The sequence below is a fragment of the Hemibagrus wyckioides genome, linkage group LG18 (genome assembly GCF_019097595.1).
Source record: "Hemibagrus wyckioides isolate EC202008001 linkage group LG18, SWU_Hwy_1.0, whole genome shotgun sequence".
In the NCBI taxonomy this organism is placed as follows: domain Eukaryota; kingdom Metazoa; phylum Chordata; class Actinopteri; order Siluriformes; family Bagridae; genus Hemibagrus; species Hemibagrus wyckioides.
This window is the reverse complement of record NC_080727.1, coordinates 22,927,239-22,951,835: the sequence shown is the minus strand read 5'-3', so window position 1 is coordinate 22,951,835 and position 24,597 is coordinate 22,927,239. Positions and strand designations below refer to the sequence as shown.

Here is a 24,597-nt window from a genome sequence, read left to right as displayed (position 1 = left end):
TTATTCATTCTGAACTTTCTTGTTTGTGGTCATGTCATCTTGTCCTCAAGGACGTGTCGCTCTCTTCAGCAGCGAACATACAGCAGGATGAATTTGGGTGTGTTCTCAAATAGAGCTGCTCTATTTTGAGTCTGTCCTTTCTTCACCTCATGACCATAGATCTTAAAGGCACAGGCATCGATCATCTTCTGCAGTGGTCTCAAAGCAGACAGGTCACTGATGATCACGTCCTCGGTCAGAAGTTTGTGCTGACCGATAGGTGCTTTAGATGTGCACTGTGGTCAGTTCGGTCAGACAGATAACCTGGGAAATTACACATTTATTCAGGATGCTCTACATTTGAAACCAGAGTTGAAATGTTCTGCTAAACATGTTCTGCAAGAACACAATGTCATAAAGCCCGTTTCTCTGGAGTCTGAGCTGTTACAGCAGGTGTGTTTCCACAAGGGTTCAAAGGGAACCTTTTTAGTGCAGGGTTCCTGGTCTGGATGTGGACCTAGCAAAGATTTAAGTGGAACAAACTTGAAAGAATGCATGCTGTAGGTCACAAACTCTCTACTTTTCTAAACATGAGTTCAGCTTCTGTAGCAGATCCTGAATTCAGTTCATCAGACTAGAGATTAGCTACAGGGGAGCAGTATTAGCTTAGAAAACTTTTGTATAGTAAGACTTTCAACTTTTATTGATTCTCATTGGTCTGATGGCATGGGTTGTTGAAAAAAATTAGCAATGAAAAAGAATAGACAGAGGAGTGTGCATTTATTTAATGCATAAAATGTGAAACACGTAGTAAAGTTAAACACTGCTATGAAATAAAACACATACTTATACAGTACATATACCAGGGGTCTCCAGTAGCTCACAAGCAGCTACACAAATTGAAGTAGTTTGAATAAAAAATAAAGGAAACACATGGCAGATTCATTCAGCATGGAAGCTGCTGGGGATTCGACAGCATTAGGAATAAAGCTAACCTGCTGCGTGAAGATGTAGGACCAGTGAGCTGTAGACATTTCTCATTTCCCATTGCACTTGGATATGAATGCCGTCAAAATACTATTATTTAATCACATAAAATCCATGAATATCAAAGGTGTTTCATTTTTTTTAATGAAAATAGTTTCTTTTAGTCTTGTTGAGGCCATCAGGGTATGTGCCATGGGACCTTTAAATAACAATTTGTTGAGAAATAACAGTAAATCCATGTAAATAAATAAAAAAAACTGACTATAAAAAACGATAAATCTACTCAGCAAACCCGTTCTGTTAAATCAATTAAACTCCACTCAATAATTAACATGCTGCTTATGTTAATTTAAAATGATTTATTGTAAAATATGACTGTTCGATATTAATTTAAAAGAATTCACATAAAAATAGCTTATTATTAAAGATAGCTGGCTTGGTTAATGGCAATAAGCTATATAAATAAATGTTACTAATAATATAACATGAGCAGCTCTTAGACACCTTTATTTAAAAGTAGCTCTCAGAGTTGAAAAGGTTGGAGACTCCTGTTCTACACAAATGATTTCTTCAAAAGCATGATGATGATAAAAGCTGCATTTAAACATTTCAGTATTTTTTTAATATTAAAAATAAAGCTTAAGAGAAAAAACTAGAGAGAAAAATTAGTGCTGGTTTCATTAACAAATGTACGTGAAGCATGAGGCTGGTTCAGTTTTTAAAAGAATGTCTGGACTGAGGTGTTAAATTTGTTGGTGTTGATGGTCATGTTCTTCTGATGGTCCAGGATGGATGAGTTGCTGGAATTGAGGAGAGCAACCAACCATCTTCTGCTTCTAATCCAGGTTTACAGAGTTTCCTGATCTGTGGATGAAAATGGCTTTAGACATTATATTTTCTAGCAGCTCATGTTCTCCTGTCTTTACATTTCAGCATTTACTCGATACTCAAATTGGACTCATTTTGTTCATTTTCTAAACTATTAATTGTTTAATTCTTACTTTCAGTTATCTTCTGTTTCCTGTAGATTTGTCTGTAGATGTTAAATGCTACTAACAGAGACAGCAGGATGATGACTTCACAAAGCCACACAGACACAAACACCATGAAACCTGGAAGAGAGAAAGACAGAAAGAGCAGGAAGAAAAAAGTCAGTAAGTAATCATTACCCTGAGGGAGGGAATTAGAACATACAGGAATGTAAGATCATCAGAAAAATAGAGGAACTGAAAGACTTTCTGTTAATACAGTGTGAGGAAAAAGAAGTGAGGAGTGGGTGGGGTTTAATCAAAATGTCTGTGGGTGGGGCTGGTCAAGAGTGTGTGTGGATGTTGTAAAGAAAATTACACAGTAGTGTCTGTGGGAGCGAATGGGATTAATTAAAATTTATGAAGGAACAACAAGGAGAAATGAAACTTTGTGAAGGAGCAGGTGGGATTATTCAAAACTGTACATGATGACAGGCGGGATTAGTCAAAACTGCTGCATTGGATTTTTGTTCTTCAAATCATTCTTTATACAAAGACAGACTCACCAGGACAATGGAGGAGTTCAGTGGTATCGTGGTCACGGCTGACGTGATTTTCTACATGGCAGGTGATGTTCCCTTGATGGTCTTGTTCCAGTTTGCCAGTGCTGGACCCGTTCTCCAGTCGAGGGAGTGTGATAATATCAGAAGTCCAGCTGAAGTGGAGGTCGTCTCCATCAGCAGCACAGTTCACTTCCATTCCAAAGGTCAAGCAGCTGTACGACACTTTCACTGAGGACACCGGGGCTGCAGGTTAGAGATAAACACCTCAGAATAAATCACTAAACACATTATGGAAGAACGAATCAGAAACACAGCAACATAAACTCAAAACAGAAAGAGGTAGAGGAACAATGATGTTCAACAAACACAGAGACTTTATATACAAGCCATAAAGGATTGTCAGCAATACGTCTATTTCTCTAATAAATATTTTCTTAGAAATAAAACTGTGGACTCAGTACTTAATATACCAACATGAGTTCCTGTTAATTTTCTAATGTAAATCCTCAGCTTTACATTTTCTATGTTTACTTCAGGTGGTCTAATCTAAAGGCCTCACAATAGAGGTAGAAACGCCCGTTTTAATCACATCAAACATTTGCATATATGTATATTTCACTAATATATATTTTCTTATGAATTAAATTGTGAACTTAAAACCCCAACATGAGATCCTTTTGATTTCCGAATTAAAATCTTCAGCTTTACATTGTCTTTGTTTACTGAAGATGGGCTAATAATAAAATAAGTATTCGCTCACCTGTTTTGACTCGCATATGAACTTAAGTGACATCCCATTCCTAATCCATAGGGTTCAATATGACGTCGGTCCACCCTTTGCAGCTATAACAGCTTCAACTCTTCTGGGAAGGCTGTCCACAAGGTTTAGGAGTGTGTTTATGGGAATTTTTGACCATTCTTCCAGAAGCGCATTTGTGAGGTCACACACTGATGTTGGACGAGAAGGCCTGGCTCTCAGTCTCCGCTCTAATTCATCCCAAAGGTGTTCTATGGGGTTGAGGTCAGGACTCTGTGCAGGCCAGTCAAGTTCATCCACACCAAACTCACTCATCCATGTCTTTATGGACCTTGCTTTGGTCACTGGTGCACAGTCATGTTGGAAGAGGAAGGGGCCAGCTCCAAACTGTTCCCACAAAGTTGGGAGCATGGAATTGTCCAAAATGTCTTGGTATGCTGAAGCATTCAGAGTTCCTTTCACTGGAACTAAGGGGCCAAGCCCAGCTCCTGAAAAACAACCCCACACCATAATCCCCCCTCCACCAAACTTTACACTTGGCACAATGCAGTCAGACAAGTACCGTTCTCCTGGCAACCGCCAAACCCAGACTCGTCCATCAGATTGCCAGATGGAGAAGCGCGATTCGTCATGGAAACCCATTCCATGAAGCTCTCTGCGCACTGTTCTTGAGCTAATCTGAAGGCCACATGAAGTTTGGAGGTCTGTAGCGATTGACTCTGCAGAAAGTTGGCGACCTCTTCGCACTATGCGCCTCAGCATGCGCTGACCCCGCTCCGTCAGTTTACGTGGCCTACCACTTCGTGGCTGAGTTGCTGTCGTTCCCAAACACTTCCACGTTCTTATAATACAGCTGACAGTTGACTGTGGAATATTTAGGAGCGAGGAAATTTCACGACTGGATTTGTTGCACAGGTGGCATCCTATCACAGTTCCACGCTGGAATTCACTGAGCTCCTGAGAGCGACCCATTCTTTCACAAATGTTTGTAAAAACAGTCTGCATGCCTAGGTGCTTGATTTTATACACCTGTGGCCATGGAAGTGATTGGAACACCTGATTCTGATAATTTGGATGGGTGAGCGAATACTTTTGGCAATATAGTGCATAATATGATATTCTGTATGTTTGTATTTTAATTAGATGGAGTCTCATTTGCACAAAAATGTTAAAAATTAAAAATCAAATTTTGAGAGAGACTATAGTGTGTATGAATGTTTATATTTTAGATATTTATAAAATATCTTGCAGTGTTCTGGGTGATGTGATTAGAGGTGGTGTGTTCCTACCTTCAATGTTCACCTGGAGAGTATAACTGCCTTTAATTTTCCCGTCCACATCATAGATGTTTAAAGTGTATGTTCCAGAGTCGCTCCTCTCTGCACTGGTTAGTATTATAGTTTTATTATCGTTAATAAACTGCCATCTCGGGAGATGTGGTATTGGAGGGGAACTTTGGGTTTTTCTATATTTTAAAATTAAACTAGTGGACCTTAGGTCAAACCCATCCTCCTGGGGCATTTGCAGCTGCAGTGTTTGTCCCACAGCTACATAACACTGGTTCCTCTGACTCATTCTACAGACAACAAGATCCTGAAACAGTGAACCTGCAGATGAAGGAGAAATCATCAGCATTCTGTTAATATTATTGTCCACTGAAACACACCTCTGACCCGTGTCTAAACTTCAAAACTGTTTTTTTTATCTTCTCAAATTGATTATTTACTTATTTGTTGGATTTTAATCTGAAAAAGGCAAACAAGATTCAACAATATTGAAAATTGTGTTCCCAATGAGATTAGCATTTTCCCCCAACATCATCCAAAGACTAGAATTTTAATGACAAACAAAGCATAAAAAATGATGTAATATAGATGATGCACCATTTGCTTAAAGACATAAAAAAACAATAAAATACATACTAAATGTTGTAGAATCATACTGTAGGAGCATTTTGTCTTTAAGTGTTGTGATTTTTTTATCAGATTACTTTAGACTCGTTTTAGGCTACATGCTAACACTGACGATGGAAAAGAAAAACCTGCGCAGGGTTCAGCAGTAGGATTAATTCTGTATATCAACATTTTTAAAATATATATTAGACCATTTATTGCCTGTGGAACTCCTGATTTTCTCAGGATTTTTTCCCTCAAATATCGTTTGATTGATGAAGGCATTCACAAAAAAAAAAAAAAAAACACATATTTTTGTACTTTTGAGTGTTCATGAAAAGAAGACCGATGTGATGAGTGTAGGTGGGGTTAGTCACAAATGTCTGACAAAGTGGGTGGAGTTAGTAGTGTTTGCAGGCGTGGGTGTGGTTAGTCAAGAATGTCTGTGGGAGTGGGTGGGGTTAGTCAAAATGTCTGTGGGAGTGGGTGGGGTTAGTCAAAATGTCTGTGGGAGTGGGTGGGGCTGGTCAAGAGTGTGTGTGGATGTTGTAAAGAAAATTACTCAATAGTGTCTGTGGGAGCGAATGGGATTAATTAAAATTTATGAAGGAACAACGAGGAGAAATGAAACTTTGTGAAGGAGCAGGTGGGATTATTCAAAACTGTACATGATGACAGGCGGGATTAGTCAAAACTGCTGCATTGGATTTTTGTTCTTCAAATCATTCTTTATACAAAGACAGACTCACCAGGACAATGGAGGAGTTCAGTGGTATCGTGGTCACGGCTGACGTGATTTTCTACATGGCAGGTGATGTTCCCTTGATGGTCTTGTTCCAGTTTGCCAGTGCTGGACCCGTTCTCCAGTCGAGGGAGTGTGATAATATCAGAATTCCAGCTGAAGTGGAGGTCGTCTCCATCAGCAGCACAGTTCACTTCCATTCCAAAGGTCAAGCAGCTGTACGACACTTTCACTGAGGACACCGGGGCTGCAGGTTAGAGATAAACACCTCAGAATAAATCACTAAACACATTATGGAAGAACGAATCAGAAACACAGCAACATAAACTCAAAACAGAAAGAGGTAGAGGAACAATGATGTTCAACAAACACAGAGACTTTATATACAAGCCATAAAGGATTGTCAGTAATACGTCTATTTCACTAATATGTATTTTCTTATGAATGAAACTAAGAACTCAGTACTTAATATACCAACATGAGTTCCTGTTAATTTTCTAATGTAAATCCTCAGCTTTACATTTTCTATGTTTACTTCAGGTGGTCTAATCTAAAGGCCTCACAATAGAGGTAGAAACGCCCGTTTTAATCACATCAAACATTTGCAAATTTTCTAGATAAGTCACATCTGAAAAGAGTTTTTTTAACTTGTTTGTTTTTGTCCCTCACACCTCCCACCTTATCTGAAACCTAGAAAGAATCCTAAAGAAGCTCTGTCCATATATAATACACCGATCAGGTATAACATTATGACCACTGCCAGGTGAAGTGAATAAGACTGAGTATCTCCTCATCATGGCACCCGTTAGTGGGTGGGATATATTAGGCAGCAAGTCAACATTTTGTCCTCAAAGTTGATGTTAGAAGCAGGAAAAATGGACAAGCGTAAGGATTTGAGCGAGTTTGACCAAAAGGGCCAAATTGTGATGGCTAGACCACTGGATCAGAACATCTCCAAAACTGCAGCTCTTGTGGGGTGTTCCCGGTCTGCAGTGGTCAGTATCTATCAAAAGTGGTCCAAGGAAGGAACAGTGGTGAACCGGTGACAGGGTCATGGGCGGCCGAGGCTCATTGATGCACGTGGGGAGAGAAGGCTGGCCCGTGTGATCCGATCCAACAGACGAGCTACTGTTGCTCAAACTGCTGAAGAAGTTAATGCAGGTTCTGATAGAAAGGGGTCAGAATACACAGTGCAGGACGGGTCAGGGATGTTTTGGCAGCAAAAGGGGGACCAAGACAATATTAGGCAGGTGGTCATAATGTTATAATAATGTAATATTGTTGTTCTGTTAAATATGTAAATTTCTGCATTTTAATTAAATGGAGCCACAATCATCTAAAAAAATTTTTAAAATCCTGAAATCTTGACAGAAATTATAGTGTGTATGATTGTTAAATTTTCCAATATTTATAAAATATCTTGCAGTGTTCTGGGTGATGTGATTAGAGGTGGTGTGTTCCTACCTTCAATGTTCACCTGGAGAGTATAACTGCCTTTAATTTTCCCGTCCACATCAAAGGTGTATAAAGTGTATGTTCCAGAGTCGCTCCTCTCTGCACTGGTTAGTATTATAGTTTTATTATCGGTAATAAACTGCCATCTCGGGAGACGTGGTGTTGGTGGGTAACGTTGGGTTTTTCTATATCTTAAAATTAAACTAGTGGACCTTAGGTCAAACCCATCCTCCTGGGGCATTTGCAGCTGCAGTGTTTGTCCCACAGCTACATAACACTGGTTCCTCTGAGTAAATCTACACACAGCAGGATCCTGAAACAGTGAACCTGCAGATGAAGGAGAAATCATCAGCATTCTGTTAATATTATTGTCCACTGAAACACACCTCTGACCCGTGTCTAAACTTCAGAACTGTTATTTATCTTCTCAAATTGATTATTTACTTATTTGTTGGATTTTAATCTGAAAAAGGCAAACAAGATTCAACAATATTGAAAATTGTGTTCCCAATGAGATTAGCATTTTCCCCCAACATCATCCAAAGACTAGAATTTTAATGTAATATAGATGATGCACTATTTGCATAAATACATAAAAAAATAACAATAAAATACATACTAAATGTTGTAGAATCATACTGTAGGAGCATTTTGTCTTTAAGTGTTGTGATTAGATTTTTTATCAGATTACTTTAGACTCCTTTTAAGCTACATGCTAACACTGATGATGGAAAAGAAAAACCTGTGCAGGGTTCAGCAGTACACTGTAAAAAATGTACATGAAAATTACAGTAAAAACTGTGAAATAGCAACAGTAAAAGACTGTAAAGTCAAAAATAGTATATCACCGTAGTACATACATCAAATTACCGTAAATAAAGAAACAGTATGTACTTTCATTTTTATTGTCCTAATATGTAAAAAATACACATTGTTACTGTGAAAATAGAAAATTTTGGTAAAATGCCATAACTTCATAAACAAGTAATTACCCTAAAATCAAATTAAAATTCAAATTTTATTTGTCACATACGAAATCATACATAGTACGACGTAGTGAAATGCTTTTTACGACTGTCTTACATAAAAGAGGAAAGAATAGAAAGAAAATGTGTAAAAGAAAGTGTAACAGATATAAAAGTGTAAAAATATAAAAGTATAAAAACAAACACAAAAAATATATATAAATATATATATATATATATATATATATATATATATATATATATATATAGTACAATATAGTATATGTATAGTATATGTGAAAAATAAAACAATATAAAATAAATATATGTTTAGACTCTATATGTACAGAAGATACAGTGTATGAATATGAATATATGTAGATAAAAGGTCTGCTAAAGTCAACATTGAAATGGTGATGCAAAAGAGTGTAGTATGTACAGTGTGCATATGTAAGATAAATATATTGTAGAAGTGTATATGAGGCAAAATATAATGTCCAATTTTACAGGGAGCAAAGTGACAAAATATAATGTCCAGTTTTACAGGGAGTAAAGTGACAAAATATAATGTCCAGTTTTACAGGGAGTAAAGTGACAAAATATAATGTCCAGTTTTACAGGGAGTAAAGTGACAGTGCAGTGCGCACACAAAGATGTACAGAGAAGATGTACAGTGAGTGTTATTGTGTGTACAGAGTAGTGCAATATAGCATGTGCAACAATCAGCTGAGGTAGAATGTTATGTTATGTTATGTTATGTTATGTTATGTTATGTTATGTTATGTTATGTTATGTTATGTTATGTTATGTTATGTTATGTTATGTTATGTTATGTTATGTTGTGTTGTGTGGGGGTCAGAACAGAGAGTCCAGATCCTAGGTGTATTGGTTGAGGGCCCGAATGGCCTGCAGGAAGAAGCTCCTCCTCATTCTCTGTGTTCGCCTTCAAGGAACGGAAACGTTTCCCTGACCTCAACAGAGAGAAGAGTCCATTGGTCCAAATCAAAGGTATTACTCTGTCTAAATTACAGATTTTGCTGATATGTTTATTTAAATTTATGATATAAAACCTTTCACCATTCAGCAAAAACATACCTTCATTTCTACAGAAACAAGTTAAAAATATGGAATGTATTTGTTAAATTAGGTTGATTTCAAATTAAAATGTGTAAATATGGGTTGAATCTGATAATTAATGTGCTATATCCAATTAAAATGATTATAGGCTGTAATTGTTTGGGTGTTTGTGGTTGTTTTGTGGTTTTGTGTTTATTTGGCTCTGATAATGCCCAGGTTTATTTTTGTTGCTGCAACTTGTACTTCACTGAAGGCTTCACAGAAATGAACCACACTGTTGATTTAAGTGTTTTGGAGATGGTTACAAACATATCTTGTAGATATCTATCGTTTAATGCCCATTAAAGCCTGAGTTCATTTAAGGAAGTGTGAGGTGAAATGCTCTATTATCTTTCAAAGTGCTAGTTGATGTTGTTTCCCACCGGTGAATGGAGAAGAATCACAATCAGTGGCGGCTTTTCACTGGCGATCTGCTGAGTGCTAATGAGACTCGTTGAGAATGCTCCAATCACATGAGGCCAAATATATAAAAACAACACTGATTCGCTAACAACACTGGGAGGGTTCAAGGACGATTTTTTTTATTTTAAATAAATTATTAAAATGAAAAGAATTTCACTTCTCCAACATTTCATGTATGTATTTAAACTCCTGAGCGGTTATAGACTTGGAAACAACGTGCTGCCCGCTGTGATGACCAGGAACATGGGGAGATTCTAAACTCTTTATCCAAGAAGCAAACCAGTTTTTTTTGTATTTAAAGATTGTAATTTTTGTTTTTGTTTTTTTTTGGGCATTTTTGTTTTTTTGGCCAGTGGCAGTAAAAACGCAGTGGACAGAGATGGGATGATTTGCAGCAAAGGGCCTGAGCTGGAACTGGAGCTTGACTGCCTGAAGAACAGTACAGTATGTGGGACGCCTTCTACCAGGTGAGGCACTTGATTAGCCATTTATTTATTTATTTATTTAATATAGCCATTTGATTGTAGTTTACATCCTCCATCGAGATGCTTGAGATGATTTTACTTTCAGTTAAGACAGTATATTTCTTACTGTCTTTGTTGCTGTCATCTGCCAGCAGTTGTTCTTGAAATGGACCTCATCAATCTCTTTACTGTTCTACAAATCATCCCTTTTGATCAGACTTGTCTTGTCCAGGATAAATATTGGTCAGTGGTTGTACATTTGACCTGGTTACTGGTCAGTGTTGTAGTAAATTTGATTATTGATTGCTTCAGTGGAGGCAACTGTGTTTAGACTTCATGTCAACAGACATAAAATAAATGCTTATGGTGACTTGTATGAAATGTTTCTGAAATGAGAACTTTCTCCTTGAGACCATCAGTTATGAAAATGACCTGCAAAACTATATTAATTATTTAATTAATTAATAAATATTGCCTTCATTAATGTATAATTCATTGGGGCAAAATTTAACATATTTGAACCACTTATTTAACAACTAGAAGGCTGTTTATCTCTGTGTAGGCATCATGCTTAAACACTGCATCAATCTAACATGTGCTTTGTGGATGTTTTCTGGCTGCAGAGAGGATCAGATCAGCCCACAGTGGACAACATGCAAGTCCTCAAGCTGAACTAGTGACCGTACATGCTGTAGCTTCCAGTTTCTCGAACATCATGTCCAAGTCTATCCCATGTCTTCACACAAGTCTGGACTCAGTGACTTATTCCTCTTGTTCAACCAGGGCAAATAAGCCCTGATACATAATGTTTGTTTATTTCACCTTGGATTATCCATCATATGGACATGTGCTGTTTTTTCAAGATTTCATTACTAATTTGTGAGTATTGGACAAGGTATTTGATCAATTCAAATTGTTTTTAACACTGAATATGTACATGTTTTCTTGCTTTAGTCTGACAATGATTTTTGTGCCTTGGTTTACAATGGATCTGTAATTCATTTAGTAATTAATCATAAGTTGTTGACGGTAAAATCTAGGCAAACCAGCTGTAATGCATTGTGTTGTACTGTGTTTTTTACGTTAAAATTCTGGCAACCACAGCTGCCAGTAATTTACCATAAGTTTGAACTTTACAATAAAATACCGTAATATACGGTTGTGTTGTGGTTTTTATCAGAGAAAGACTGTAATTGGGTTTACAGTATATTTATTTTACACAGGTTTACCGTAAGCAGGTTTACATTCTGTCTGTTTTTTTTTTCACAGTAACTTGTTGTAAACAAACAACAGTTCTCAACTGGGAAATTTACGGTTGCTAATAAAGCATACCGTAAAGTGGTGAACAATGTCACTGTACAATTTATGGTAAAATTCTGGCAACCACAGCTGCCAGTATTTTACCATAAAATATATGGAATTTTTTTACAGTGTAGGATCAGAACTATATATATTATATATAATATAAATAAATATAAAAAATGGTATGTTTGTTTTTTAAACACAATTTGATTGAGAAGTCATGCACAAAAAACAACTCTATTTTGAAGTGTTACAAAAAAATGTAATAAATAAAAGAATTGTGCATTATTAGAGGATAAAACCTACCCATGGCAACGTGGGTGTAAATAAACAGGATTCCAAAAATGACCTGCATTCTCATTTCTTCCTCTCTCTGTACTTGATAGAGATCTTGGAGTCAGGAACGACTACGATAACAAGATGATCTTTTTTTAAAGAACTAATAACACTTAACTGAGAAACAGGAAGTTCCACAGTTAACATTATTAATGACACACTTCCTTCCTTCAGGCTAACTGACGGCCAGACAGACAGACAGAAAGAAAGAAAGAAAGAAAGGTTACAGAACAAGTTCTTTATTAATGCAGAATACTTCAGTGTGCATCACCCAGAATTCTGAGAACTTTCACAGATCCTCTGTGGTTTGGTCATCTTGTTTGCAGAAGTTTTTGGTTTGTAAAATATCTCACAGTCTACAGTACATATCCATTAAGTCTTCCATCATGGTTACTGTTTTTGTCATTCTGTTATGTTAGTTCACACATTTTTACTGAATACTGTGGTTTTGGGGAATTAAAGCAGAAGTTAAAGCTAAAGTTCCAAAATTACACAATTCTTTAACAGGTTCCTTTTAACAGGGATGCAACCGGTGCAACAAACCCCGAGCAGCTGGGTGTGAAATGGGCCTAATCAAAATCTGCACTTCCAAACCCAAGGCCATGGCTCTGTGCTGCAAAAAATAATGGGACACTCCCTTCAAGTGAAAAAGACACCCTGCCCCTTTAGTGCAGGAGTTTACTGTAAGTTACTTGGGATTTTCTTCGAAAAGACGAAGCTTAGTTTTCAGACTAAGTTTTCTTTTTCAAACTAGACCTTGACAGTTTACAAAAATTCTTTGTTAGATTAGCCAGATATCCTGCCATATCCTGACCTACACTAATGATTTGGAATTGTTCAGATTTGTCACTGAAGCACTGAGGCGTACTAGGTCTTTCACAATGTCGGAGAGACCTGAAGTCATATTTCCCAGTAAGAATCGCTCTCAGCATCAACATCTGCTTCCTGTGACAGAATGGGGGTGATCCAGGCAACCGAGAGATAAAACACTGTATATAATCCTGATTAAAAGACAAGAAAGTGTTTATTGTTACACAATTAATATGGTGCATTCGGTAAGTGAGTAAGAAGGAATGCCCAGTGCTAGTGAGATCTCTGATGGGTAGACAATAAGCGGAAAGCTGTTCTAAGAGACAGTAACTAGATCCGTTTGTGCTATTTGTGGCTAAGGATAAATGAGAATATCGCTGGAGGAAATGTGATAGATTTTCTATTTATGTTTGCTTAGGAAATTGAGGAGCTTGTATCAGTCCAAATCAGGTGACAAGGGTCCAGGTAAAACCTTTTTAAAAACAACATAAGGAAGAAAACCTTTAGAGAAAAACTTGGATCTCACATCTCCCGAGGATTGTAAAACAGCACACACACACAGGTAGAAGGTGGAAGAGTATGAGGGTGAGGGGTGTTGGTATAAATTGCAAATATTTAGGGTATTCATGTAGAAAGATCCAAGCAGATGTAGAGCATCAGGCTATAGAATAGAATAGTTAAGCTGATTGCAGCATGCTCAGTGTTCATTTGCTGTGCACATCAGTACTGTTGAGAAAGAAACCCTTACAATTCAGGTCTGTGATTTGAACATGAACACAATTCAGTTTAAATAGCTAATAATAATAGATAATGTTGTGAAGGAATGTATGCAAATGTTGCAGACTGTACAGTTGTCAGCACTGACAGGCTGCGGGTGAGACATACCTGGTTAAATGTTTAAATCTGCAGGCTAACTTTTGAGATATTAGGATAAGCTTCATGTGATGGTAAAAACATGATGTAAATAGACAAACACACTTCTTGTGGTCAAAGATGCAAGGTAACTGAAATGATTATAGCTTACGGCGTACAGTACATATAAACTGGGTGTCGGCTGCATTCATATATTTGCATACATATTTGCATTCTCTTGTGGTCTTCACAACTCTATGCATTTTAAGTTTCACAAGTCCAGATGAGTCCACAAGCTGTGATAGCAAGTCTATGTATGGTGGAATGTTTGTTTAGCGTTTGTTGCTAACAGTCTTTTCTCACTAATCTAACAAGGAAAATGCTCATCTCCATGACAGGTTTATCTTGTTTTCACTGCCTCTTAAATCGCCTTGAATGCCTTACACTGATCATATAAAACACTTAAGCTGACTTAAGACTTAAGAGTGGATAAATCAGCCTCAGTTTTAACTAGCCTATGCTCAGCATATTTACCATATTGATCTGTTAGCAGTATTATTTAATGTTGCTCTCACAGCTTTTCACAAGCTTAACGTATCTTCTCTCCCTGCATGTCATGAGCAAAAAAAATCACGTGAAAAAAATATGTGCTAGATGCTCATAGAGCTAGCGCTAGACGAGCTTTTGTGGTTAAAAAGTATACAATTTTTTATTTTTATAAGAAAACGAGTGATGGTTTGTCTAGATCAGAGCCTTCTTCCTGGGCTGGGATGGAGGTTTAGAGCTCTCTGAAGCTGCATTTAAACTGTATTTTGGAAGGTCAGACTCGTGGGCACCATTGAAGTCCACTATATGGAGAAAAATCCTGAAATGTTCTCCTCAGAAAAACATCATTTCTTTACGACTGAAGAAATAAAGACATGAACATCTTGGATGAAGAGGGGGGGGGCATTATCTGTAGAGTTTTGTTCTGGAAGTGAACTTCTCCTTTAATAGCACATAACTCTTGTGTCTTGTATAAAGGCACACTGGAAAGTAAACAAAGCTGTCCCAATTATATGTTGGTAAATTACCATGAAGAAACACAGTACAATTTAAATTAGACCGTAATTACACATAACACCATTCTGTCATGAACCTTTTATACATTCTTCAATTCTGCAAACAAAATTGGCACAACTTTCAAACGTTTAATCACCGTAAGGATGTTCACTTCACCCATTCTGATTGCAATGCACTGTACGTTTTCTTTATCTGTTTGCTGCGATGATATTCTTTGATGTTCATAATTATGTCCTTCTAGCCAGTCAATCTCTTTGGCCCTTCGTCAAACAAATTATTTACCAACATAACACAGTTCCTCTTTTAGTCCATTGGTCATGTAAGTACCTGTCTGTAAAATGCAATAAATGTCCTGTTGTTGCCCAATAGCATGTCCATCACTAAAGCACTCAAAACCCTTCTCTTGTTTCACTAAATGTGAAAAGAAATGATAAAATTCATTATTTTTCCTTGCTCCTTTTTGTAATCTCTGTTCTTCACACTTACACAACCAGAGAAAAAGAGGTGCCTTAAATAAACTGGCATCATCATTAAGCCTTTAGAAGTAAACATTCTGTACACATGTGCTGATTAGTCTTAGCACTAGAATAACGCTGATCGCTCAGGTCAGTCTTTTAAGAAATGGTGGCATGATAACAAGTCTTCCAAGGCTTCCATGTTGTCACTGTGTGAAATGCAGAACAGAGGCTTCTCTGACGCCACGAAGCGATGCATTAGACGTGTTTACAGTGTAATATATGATATGCCTAACCCACCCTCATAAACGTGTCTGTTCATGTGTATCTTAGCTACAGTGGCAATTACGTCAAGCAAAGCCTTTGTCCCCGAGGCACAGGTGTCATTCTTTGTGTCATTGCATGAGGTGAGCACTGAAAATGCACGTGCTATTTCTGTCCAAAAGCTGGAACAACGAGTTTGCCCTCGCATTCTGGATTTCTGTGTTGCCACCCATTCAAGTCACAGCTTGCTTGCTCCGGTGAAAGCATTTGCTTTGTTAACTCCTCAGAGGAGGCAATGGAGGGCTTTAAGCTGTATTATACTTCTCATCTGAATGTAGATACTGCAGCTCCTTTCAGCGACCTGTCTCATCCTATTGACAATATGCATGAAACCAGCAGGGAACGTCAAAGGGAAAGTCTAGTTTCTGCCACGGAGAATGAAGCAACCTTTCCGGACACGAACACAATGATGCTGAGGCCAACACCGTCCACGCTAGATGAGGAAGAAGAACAGCTGGAAGAAGTCAAAGACAGTGATAACAGCAGAGTGATGGAGCAATCTGACAGAATTGAGCAGATGAACCTGGAGTCTAAAGATCCAGCAATGAGCAAATCTATTCGCTCGTACTTAGATGAAAGTTTGCCGGACCTGCTCAGAAGTGGGAGTCCGCTCAGGAGACGAGTATCAAGCCCAGTGTCAGACACGGTGAGATATTTACTACAGAATTCCATTATATCATTTATCACACAGAAGCTATCATACAGCATGCTACATTATACAGGGCTTTAAGTAGTGCTTAGAAACCTCTATGGTGGACCTTTGGGGATTTAATTTATTTATTCATTTAGGACTTATTAATGCATAGTCTATTACTACTGACTTAAATCCATGTATATAATCATACAGTCATTTCTTTTGGAGGCTTTCAAGTATGTTTTGCCTGCAAAATCCTACAAATATACAGAAACTGGCCTCATTGCATATATTGTTGTTGGTTTCTCCCACACACACACACCTCCTAAAAATACACTCCTTCATGGAGTGAGAGTGTGACTGCAGTCCGAAGTGTCAGTTGGATAAGAACAATGAACCAACAAGGACCAGAAATAAAAAATGGATAGAATAATTCATATGAAAAGACGATTATTTTAACATATTTAAAAGACTGCTTCGTTCATCCTTTCTGTATATGATGCAAAACCGAGCTGATAACATCAGTTTACGGCACCTGAGCATCTGTCTTCGTGATATTGTTCAAGGGGCAGTGGTAGCTCGAGTGGTTAAGGCTCTGGGTTGGCGATCGGAAGGTTGGGGTTCAAGCCACTGTCACTGTTGGGCATTTGAGCAAGGTCCTTTGCTCCAGGGGTGCTGTGTCATAGCCACGCCTGAGCACTGACCCCGAGTTCCTGTGCTGTAATGTATGTGTGGTGATAATAAAGGCTTCTAGACGTCTATATTATATGTAAAAGTGACATAGCCATGCCAGCATAGGTGGTGTGGAATTTAAATGCCTTTGCTGAAGGGCTAATGCTAATAATGTGAACAACGCTACATGCTGTTGTGTTATCGGGCTCTATCGCGTCCACTGTTCACAATTTGTCATATCTGACCTCTACAGTCAGAGCTAAAAAACTTATAAAGTTTATTTAACCAATAACGAGAGTGTTTAATCTGCAGGAAATATAAAACTACATCATTGCATGTCTTAATGTCTTTCCTGTATGATTTCATGCCTGTGTTTTTTTATTTATGATCCTATCGTGACAGCCTAGTCTCAGTATTTGTCATGTGGTCTTTCATCTACGTAAGTAAACTTACGCAGGTCACTGAAAGGGTTAGTTTATCTCAGCTGGATTAACGAGATTCCAGTTGAGGAATGCAGACTTGCTGGGTTTCGGGTGATATTACACATCACATGAGGAGTCTCACCTGTGCTCAGAAAAATCAACCGGGATCAAATCTGAAGCACATTACGCTGAAAAGAAGCCTTTTTAAAAGGATAGTGCTCTGTAGAAATACTGTTGGTATTTTCATGTAATAAACCAGACAGTTACATTTGGTGTGAACAGGATTTACAGCTCAAAAAGAAAAAAAAAAACAGAAAATCCCAGTGACCATGTAAATGGGTGTGTTTGTTGACTTGCTTTGTGTGTGTTTGCTCTGCAGTTAAAGCAGATGCGTCGGGAGGTGGAACTGTCTCGGCGTAGGAGTATAAAACTGAAGGCTCAAGTGGATAAACTTCAGGAGCAGAGCCAGGATGGACTAGTCTGGAGTCAAGACAGAGAGCGGGTGAGACAGACGCTCCAGGCCTTCAAAACACAACAAATTACTTCACTTCCCAAAACTAAGACACGCACACACACATACACACACACACACAAGCACACACACATGCACACACACACACACGCACACACACACATACGCATGAACTGGTATTACGTGGTCTGAATTTGCATATTGCAGATGGTTTGGTGTATAGTTTATGATCTTGCCTGTCTGTGTTTCAGTGCCAGATTAAAATAAAAATACTTTAATTAAAATATTCACTCCAATTAATCCCAGACAGAATGATTTAGCCATAAAATATATTTTCTTAGGTCTTTGGCAGGGTTACTATTAAACCATTATTATGCATAATAAAAGTTATATAACCGATTTTAATTAATATACACAAACATATATAACCATTTAAATTAATATACATAAAACTGATAAATATAATAATATAACCATTTTCTATTAATTTTTAAAAAAAATTAAGTCTGGAAAAAACAGATAAAGAACTGTATTTTTACTTAAATATATAATAAATCAACCTTTCCACTAGTCTCACCATGTTTTTCCCCCCAATCTGGTCACTCATTCCTATCCAGCAGCTACTGACCACAGAAAGGCTAACACATGCTTCCTGTGAACCCAGGCAACCAGATCTTTTTGAGTTGCTGCTCACGCTGCTTCACAGGGAGAAAAATGCTGGTCTAATCTCTTAATGACCCCCACAATTGGCTAGTGCTGTGACTGACAGGGGAGAAAGTACATCCCCTCTCTCTCTTCAACTCAGAGAGCATGGGCATTTATACTTTCTTGGACTCCTGACCGTGGATAACTGTGGAACGGTCAGGATTGAAAACATTGCGTTCTCCTAATGATGGAGTGAACGATTTCTGTAAAAATACAAAGTATGTCAAATTAAATTTAAGTGAACTAAATGAAATAAGATGAATTTATTAGTGTTGGCATTTCCTATACATTACATTATGTGTACATTTACATTACATTTCTTTCTACAGCCTTCCACATATTTGGAATTGCTCTCATATTTTAAAATTTGTCATATTTAGAATAGCCGTCATATTTGTAGGCATTTATCCTCTTGCCTTTTTCTCATTTTATTCTTATCTACAGGTGACAGAGGAGATTCAGTCCATCGTAAAGCTCCTGATGCCTCTGACTGATTCAGAGCCCACAGCAGATGTTTCTTCCAAGAGCCACTCACTGGATATGGCACTGTCTCAGCTGAAGAACATTGCACGCTCACTTGCTCTCAACCACACATCTCAAGTAAATTTTCACCATCTTCCTCATCATCTTCGTCATCTCATCAACCTCAGTCTTGCTTATTTAACCTGAAGTCAGATCAGTATAGATGTTTTTTCTGGGAGTTCAGACATGTTGATATTTGCTCATATCGTTCACAGGGAATCGCCAAAGACAGGACATCAGACGATGCTGCTGTATTACAACAAGCTCTACGGGATCGCGACGATGCTCTCGCAAAGTAAGTGCACGGTTTTTGGTGTTAGAAATGTAATCATCGATGAGATGCAATCATCAACCGGAAATTCTGAAAAACAATTTTGGAAATATCCTGACAGGAAAAAAGCCATGGAGACAGAGCTTCTGAAAAGCAAGACAGAAATGATGTCTCTGAATAATCAGCTCCTGGAGGCAGTGCAGCGGAGACTGGAGATGGCTCTCGAGCTGGAGGCTTGGAAGGTGAGTTTATTTGGACAGTTATTCTCCTGGTTAGTCTCGGAATTATTTACAAATTCTCAGAGTCTCCACTGTTAACACCCCACTGTAACAGACAGGAAAGTTAAGTTTAGAATAAATAATAAAACATTTTGAGATGTCCTGGAAAAAAATTTATAGTCAAAATCATCCTCTCTGTGATTATTGTCCTATAACAACAACAAGTGCATCTAGATTGATCCAACATTCCAAACATTGATCAACTTAGGTACACCGGTCAGACATAACATTATGAGCAGTGAGAGGTGAAGTGAATAAGACTGAGTATCTCCTCATCATGGCACCTGTTAGTGGGTGGGATATATTAGGCAGCAAGTAAACTTTTTGTCCTCAAAGTTGATGTTAGAAGCAGGAAAAATGGACAAGTGTAAGGATTTGAGTGAGTTTGACCAAAAGGGAGCAATTGTGATGTCTAGACCACTGGATCAGAGCATCTCCAAAACTGCAGCTCTTGTGGGGTGTTCCCGGTCTGCAGTGGTCAGTATCTATCAAAAGTGGTCCAAGGAAGGAACAGTGGTGAACCGGTGACAGGGTCATGGGCGGCCGAGGCTCATTGATGCACGTGGGGAGTGAAGGCTGGACCGTGTGATCCGATCCAACAGACGAGCTACTGTTGCTCAAGCTGCTGAAGAAGTTAATGCTGGTTCTGATAGAAAGGGGTCAGAATACACAGTGCAGGACGGGTCAGGGCTGTTTTGGCAGCAAAAGGGGGACCAACACAACATTAGACACGTGGTCATAATGTTATGCCTGGTTCTTGTAAATCCCTTTCTTTTTTAGTCATTTTTTTAAAGTAGTGTGTTCAAAAACTTTTGACCTGTTCTGTACACACACACGTTACACACAACAAAATAAAAAAAGTAACTGGATCAGCCTGAGACTGAAACAATGCTATAAAGTATAATGTGGGTTTGCTTTATGCTGCTCAGATTTACAAGCCTTCAGTGGTGTGTGTTTATGATGTGGGTTCTTGTGTAGCAGAAAAAAATTCCAGAGACAAACTAGATAAAAATAACACGTTTGAAGTGCTCCACTGACGTCTTTGTTATGTTTCAGGCTTTGTTAGTATTTCAGATTAATTTCAAATGCAAATAAAGCAAAAAAATAATAATTGCATGCAACTGGGAGGGTTTCTGGGAGGTAACCATTATTAAAAGTGAATGGTGAAGACTTCAGGTTCTGCAACATTCCATAAATTGTATTGACCTGATGTAGGTTAGCGTGTGTGTGTGTCTGTGTGTGTGTGTGTGTGTGTGTGTGTGTGCTTGACTGGCTGTCTTTGTGGATCCAGTTAACGTGTTCTTATAAAAGTTTAATACTTTATAATAGAATAGTCCATTTGAAAATGAATTGAAATAAGATAGATCACTTCTGTAACACCAGTGATTAAATGGCATGCATGTAATTGTTGATTTCTTGTGAATTGCTTCACGCTTGATAAGAAGGTGGAATGCTATAAATCATCACTAGCTTCCAGTGCCTAAAGTAACCAGCACTTTCTAAGTACACGTCATGTTTAAGCTTAAACTGATGATTAGAGCAGGTCCAGATCAATAAGTATTGACTGACTGAAATCTCTGTAGTGCTGGACATACACTATACAGCCAAATGTTTGAGGATACCTCACCATGAAGCTCATGTATGCTTTATAAACATCCCATTCCTGTTATAATAACCTCCCAGATATTGGAAAATGACTGTGGGGAGCTCAGCCTGGAGAGAATCAGTGAGGTCTGGCGGCGGGTTCGAGTGAAACAGCCTGCATTCCATTTCACCCCAAAGCTGTTGAGTGGGGTCGAGTTGAGAGCTCAGGACACTCAAGTTCTTCCACTCTAACAGGTTTGGGCCTTTTCGTTCCAGGGAAAGGAAATCTTAAGGCTGCAGCACACAGAGACATTCTAGTGTGCTTCTTGTAACTTTTTGGCTCCGGTCTGTAGAAGAACCTAAATACTGGTATGATTCTCAGGTTTCCACAGACTTTTAATTTTTCCAACCTTTCCACTAGTCTCACAATGTTTTTTCCCCCCAATCTGGTCACTCATTCCCATCCAGCAGCTACTGACCACAGAAAGGCTAGCACATGCTTCCTGTGAACCCAGGCAACCAAATCTTTTTGAGTTGCTGCTCACGCTGCTTCACAGGGAGAAAAACACTGGTCTAATCTCTTAATGACCCCCACAATTGGCTAGTGCTGTGACTGACAGGGGAGAAAGTGCATCCCCTCTCTCTCTTCAACTCAGACAGCATGGGCATTTATACTCTCTTGGACTCCTGGCCTTAGGAAATTACAATGAATTAGTCCAAAAAATGATGCCTGCGACGTAGTGACCAGCAGATGTAATGGAAATACTTCTCCACGTCAGTAGGTAGTGCAATAATGACCTTGTGGATTCATATCAATAGAATTACATTTGAAAAGGAAAAGTGCAAACACTGAACCGGACCCTGGACGGAATACTGACCCAGAGGAAGGCCCGAGTATGAGTGCTGGTCAAAAGAAATTTGACCAAAAGGGCCAAATTGTGATGGCTAGATCACTGGATCAGAGCATCTCCAAAACTGCAGCTCTTGTGGGGTGTTCCCGGTCTGCAGTGGTCAGTATCTATCAAAAGTGGTCCAAGGAAGGAACAGTGGTGAACCGGTGACAGGGTCATGGACGGTCGAGGCTCATTGATGCACGTGGGGAGAGAAGGCTGGCCCGTGTGATCCGATCCAACAGACGAGCTACTGTTGCTCAAACTGCTGAAGAAGTTAATGCTGGTTCTGATAGAAAGGGGTCAGAATACACAGTGCAGGACGGGTCAGGGCTGTTTTGGTAGCAAAGGGGGCCGACACAATATTAGGCAGGTGGTCATAATGTTATGCCTGATCTGTGCATATTCTAGTTAAATGTTAACATACAGTGATAGATTTCATTTTACATTAATAAACTGAAGAGCGCAGAGAGCGTGTGTGATGAGGGAGGGGCGGGGCTTCCAAACATCTCAATTAATATTAATCGGCAAGTTCAAGACACTTGTACAGATCATTCCAGATTACTACAGCAGTGGGATCATCTCCTTTCTCTTTCTGCTCCAATGTGTAACGGTAGACAGATCTGGTAATATAATGCAATTGGAGAAAATTTTACAGCATATCAAGGCAGTTTAATATAAATTATTAGAGTATTAAATTCTTAGATTGCACAAAAAAAAGAACCAGCTTAGAATTAGTGCAGAGTGTTATCTGTTATCTGAGTGTGTGTGATTTCTCTGGTTTGTGTTGCTCTCTCAGCTCTGCAGGATTTTACAATCTGGAGCCAGAAATGACCATCTGGACTGTGGCCTGCTTTCAAAACTGTCTTTAAAAACCTGAGCTTTAAAGCAATACTCCAGCATCTGAACCTTAATCTTTATCCGTCTTAACTCTAGTGTTATTGTTACAGTCATTGTCTTTTCTGTGCTGTGAAAGGATGAATAAGGAATAAAATATAGGAAAATAATCAGCTATGGTCTGATGTGATGCAGGTCTGATCAGCTATGGTCTGATGTGATGCAGGTCTGATCAGCTATGGTCTGATGTGATGCAGGTCTGATCAGCTATGGTCTGATGTGATGCAGGTCTGATCAGCTATGGTCTGATGTGATGCAGGTCTGATCAGCTATGGTCTGATGTGATGCAGGTCTGATCAGCTATGGTCTGATGTGATGCAGGTCTGATCAGCTATGGTCTGATGTGATGCAGGTCTGATCAGCTATGGTCTGATGTGATGCAGGTCTGATCAGCTATGGTCTGATGTGATGCAGGTCTGATCAGCTATGGTCTGATGTGATGCAGGTCTGATCAGCTATGGTCTGATGTGATGCAGGTCTGATCAGCTATGGTCTGATGTGATGCAGGTCTGATCAGCTATGGTCTGATGTGATGCAGGTCCGTTCTAATGTAGCACCGGAGCAAGACTGCAATTCTGATTATTTACGCTGTTTCAAAGGGTTTTGTTTTATCCAACTGACATTAACAATCGTTAGCAGTCTAAGAAATTATGAATTCACACCAGGCAGGCATAACATTATGACCACCTGCCTAATATTGTGTTGGTCCTTGACCCGACCCCCACTAACAGGTGCCATGATGAGGAGATCATTGGTCTTATTCACTTCACCTCTCACTGCTCACAATGTTATGGCTGATCGGTTTGTATCTGAATCGACAGCACTCTTTGAAAGTTTATTTGCATAAGTGTTCCTAGCTGCCTTTAAAACTGCCTCTAATCTTCTCAAAGTGGTAAGTGAATTGTGAGTAAACGGGTTTTCTGTTCATTTTCATGTTGAAATTTTAGTTTGTATTAATCGGACACTCGTTTTTCAGTTCTCCAGTTTCAGCATCTTCAAGAATGTCAGCAGTTAATCATTCGTGTTTGTTCTATAATTTTTAACAGTTTCATTTCCATGCATTTCTGACAGGACGATGTGCAGACCATTATACACCACCAGCTCCTGAGTCAGCAGCAGGCAGAACAGGCCCAGAAGAAATCCAGAGGTTTTGGTGTACTGAGGCGCTCCAAACAGCCCAGTCCAATCCAGCCCAGTCCAATCCAGTCTCCGGTAGTCAGCCGGGCGTCCTCTCCTTCTTCCTCTGTGTCCCCCAATACACCTGTGGCCCAGCGCTGGAAAGACAGACTGAGACGAGGACGGGCCAGTCAGCTTTCCTCTGTCGTCTATGACAATTCAGGCAGCCCGTCCCCACAGGACTCTCCGGTCAGCAACAAGGAAGACAGTTTCCAAACAGTCTCTCTTGACTGAGCTTTCATTCTGATCTGTCTTATAACCTAGAACTGATTGGTTCTGCTGTTCTGAGTGTGTGAATGGTTTATCTACAGTGTTTTACTTTGAACTGGTACCAAAAAAATAACAGAAGACATGAACAAATTCTTCTGTTGTAAATTGTAAAAATTAAATGTATACTTTTGAAGGATTTACAGATTAAAATTGATTTTATGGACTTTTTGTTTATGTACACAGAAACAATCATTACCCTGGATTCACACAAAGCAGCAGCGAGGCAAATGTGTTAGCGTTATCTATTAATGAGCAGGTTCCATCTGTTTTAATGACCAAAGACCACATTGTGATATTAATGCTGGTTCTGATAGACAGGGGTCAGAATACACAGTGCAGGACGGGTCAGGGC

General features: G+C 38.8%; 2 protein-coding genes across 2 annotated transcripts; one reads left to right on the top strand and one right to left on the bottom strand.

Moving 5' to 3' along the window:
- Positions 1-704: 704 nt before the first annotated feature.
- Positions 705-12,054, bottom strand: LOC131368865 (uncharacterized). The gene is made up of 7 exons (XM_058415034.1): positions 11,920-12,054; positions 7,353-7,670; positions 5,896-6,135; positions 4,544-4,861; positions 2,501-2,740; positions 1,968-2,078; positions 705-1,830 (listed from the first exon to the last, which is right to left on the bottom strand). The coding sequence occupies exons 1-7, from the start codon at positions 11,972-11,974 to the stop codon at positions 1,814-1,816; spliced, it is 1,299 nt and encodes a 432-aa protein (XP_058271017.1). The 5' UTR covers positions 11,975-12,054; the 3' UTR covers positions 705-1,813.
- Positions 12,055-15,546: 3,492 nt separating this feature from the next.
- On the top strand, positions 15,547-24,408 carry bicdl2l (bicaudal-D-related protein 2-like). Its single transcript, XM_058415035.1, has 6 exons — positions 15,547-16,098; positions 17,560-17,682; positions 18,802-18,957; positions 19,095-19,174; positions 19,272-19,392; positions 23,871-24,408. The coding sequence occupies exons 1-6, from the start codon at positions 15,688-15,690 to the stop codon at positions 24,207-24,209; spliced, it is 1,230 nt and encodes a 409-aa protein (XP_058271018.1). The 5' UTR covers positions 15,547-15,687; the 3' UTR covers positions 24,210-24,408.
- Positions 24,409-24,597: the final 189 nt, after the last annotated feature.

Bases quoted from the DNA above. Each gene is read 5' to 3' on its own strand.
- bicdl2l (XM_058415035.1), top strand. From the start codon at position 15,688: ATGGAGGGCTTTAAGCTGTATTATACTTCTCATCTGAATGTAGATACT. The intron at 16,099-17,559 runs GTGAGATATTTA...TTTGCTCTGCAG, and splicing joins CAAGCCCAGTGTCAGACACG to TTAAAGCAGATGCGTCGGGA. The intron at 19,175-19,271 runs GTAAGTGCACGG...ATATCCTGACAG, and splicing joins CGCGACGATGCTCTCGCAAA to GAAAAAAGCCATGGAGACAG.
- LOC131368865 (XM_058415034.1), bottom strand. From the start codon at position 11,974: ATGAGAATGCAGGTCATTTTTGGAATCCTGTTTATTTACACCCACGTT. The intron at 6,136-7,352 runs GTAGGAACACAC...TCTAACCTGCAG, and splicing joins TCTCCAGGTGAACATTGAAG to CCCCGGTGTCCTCAGTGAAA. The intron at 2,741-4,543 runs GTAGGAACACAC...TCTAACCTGCAG, and splicing joins TCTCCAGGTGAACATTGAAG to CCCCGGTGTCCTCAGTGAAA.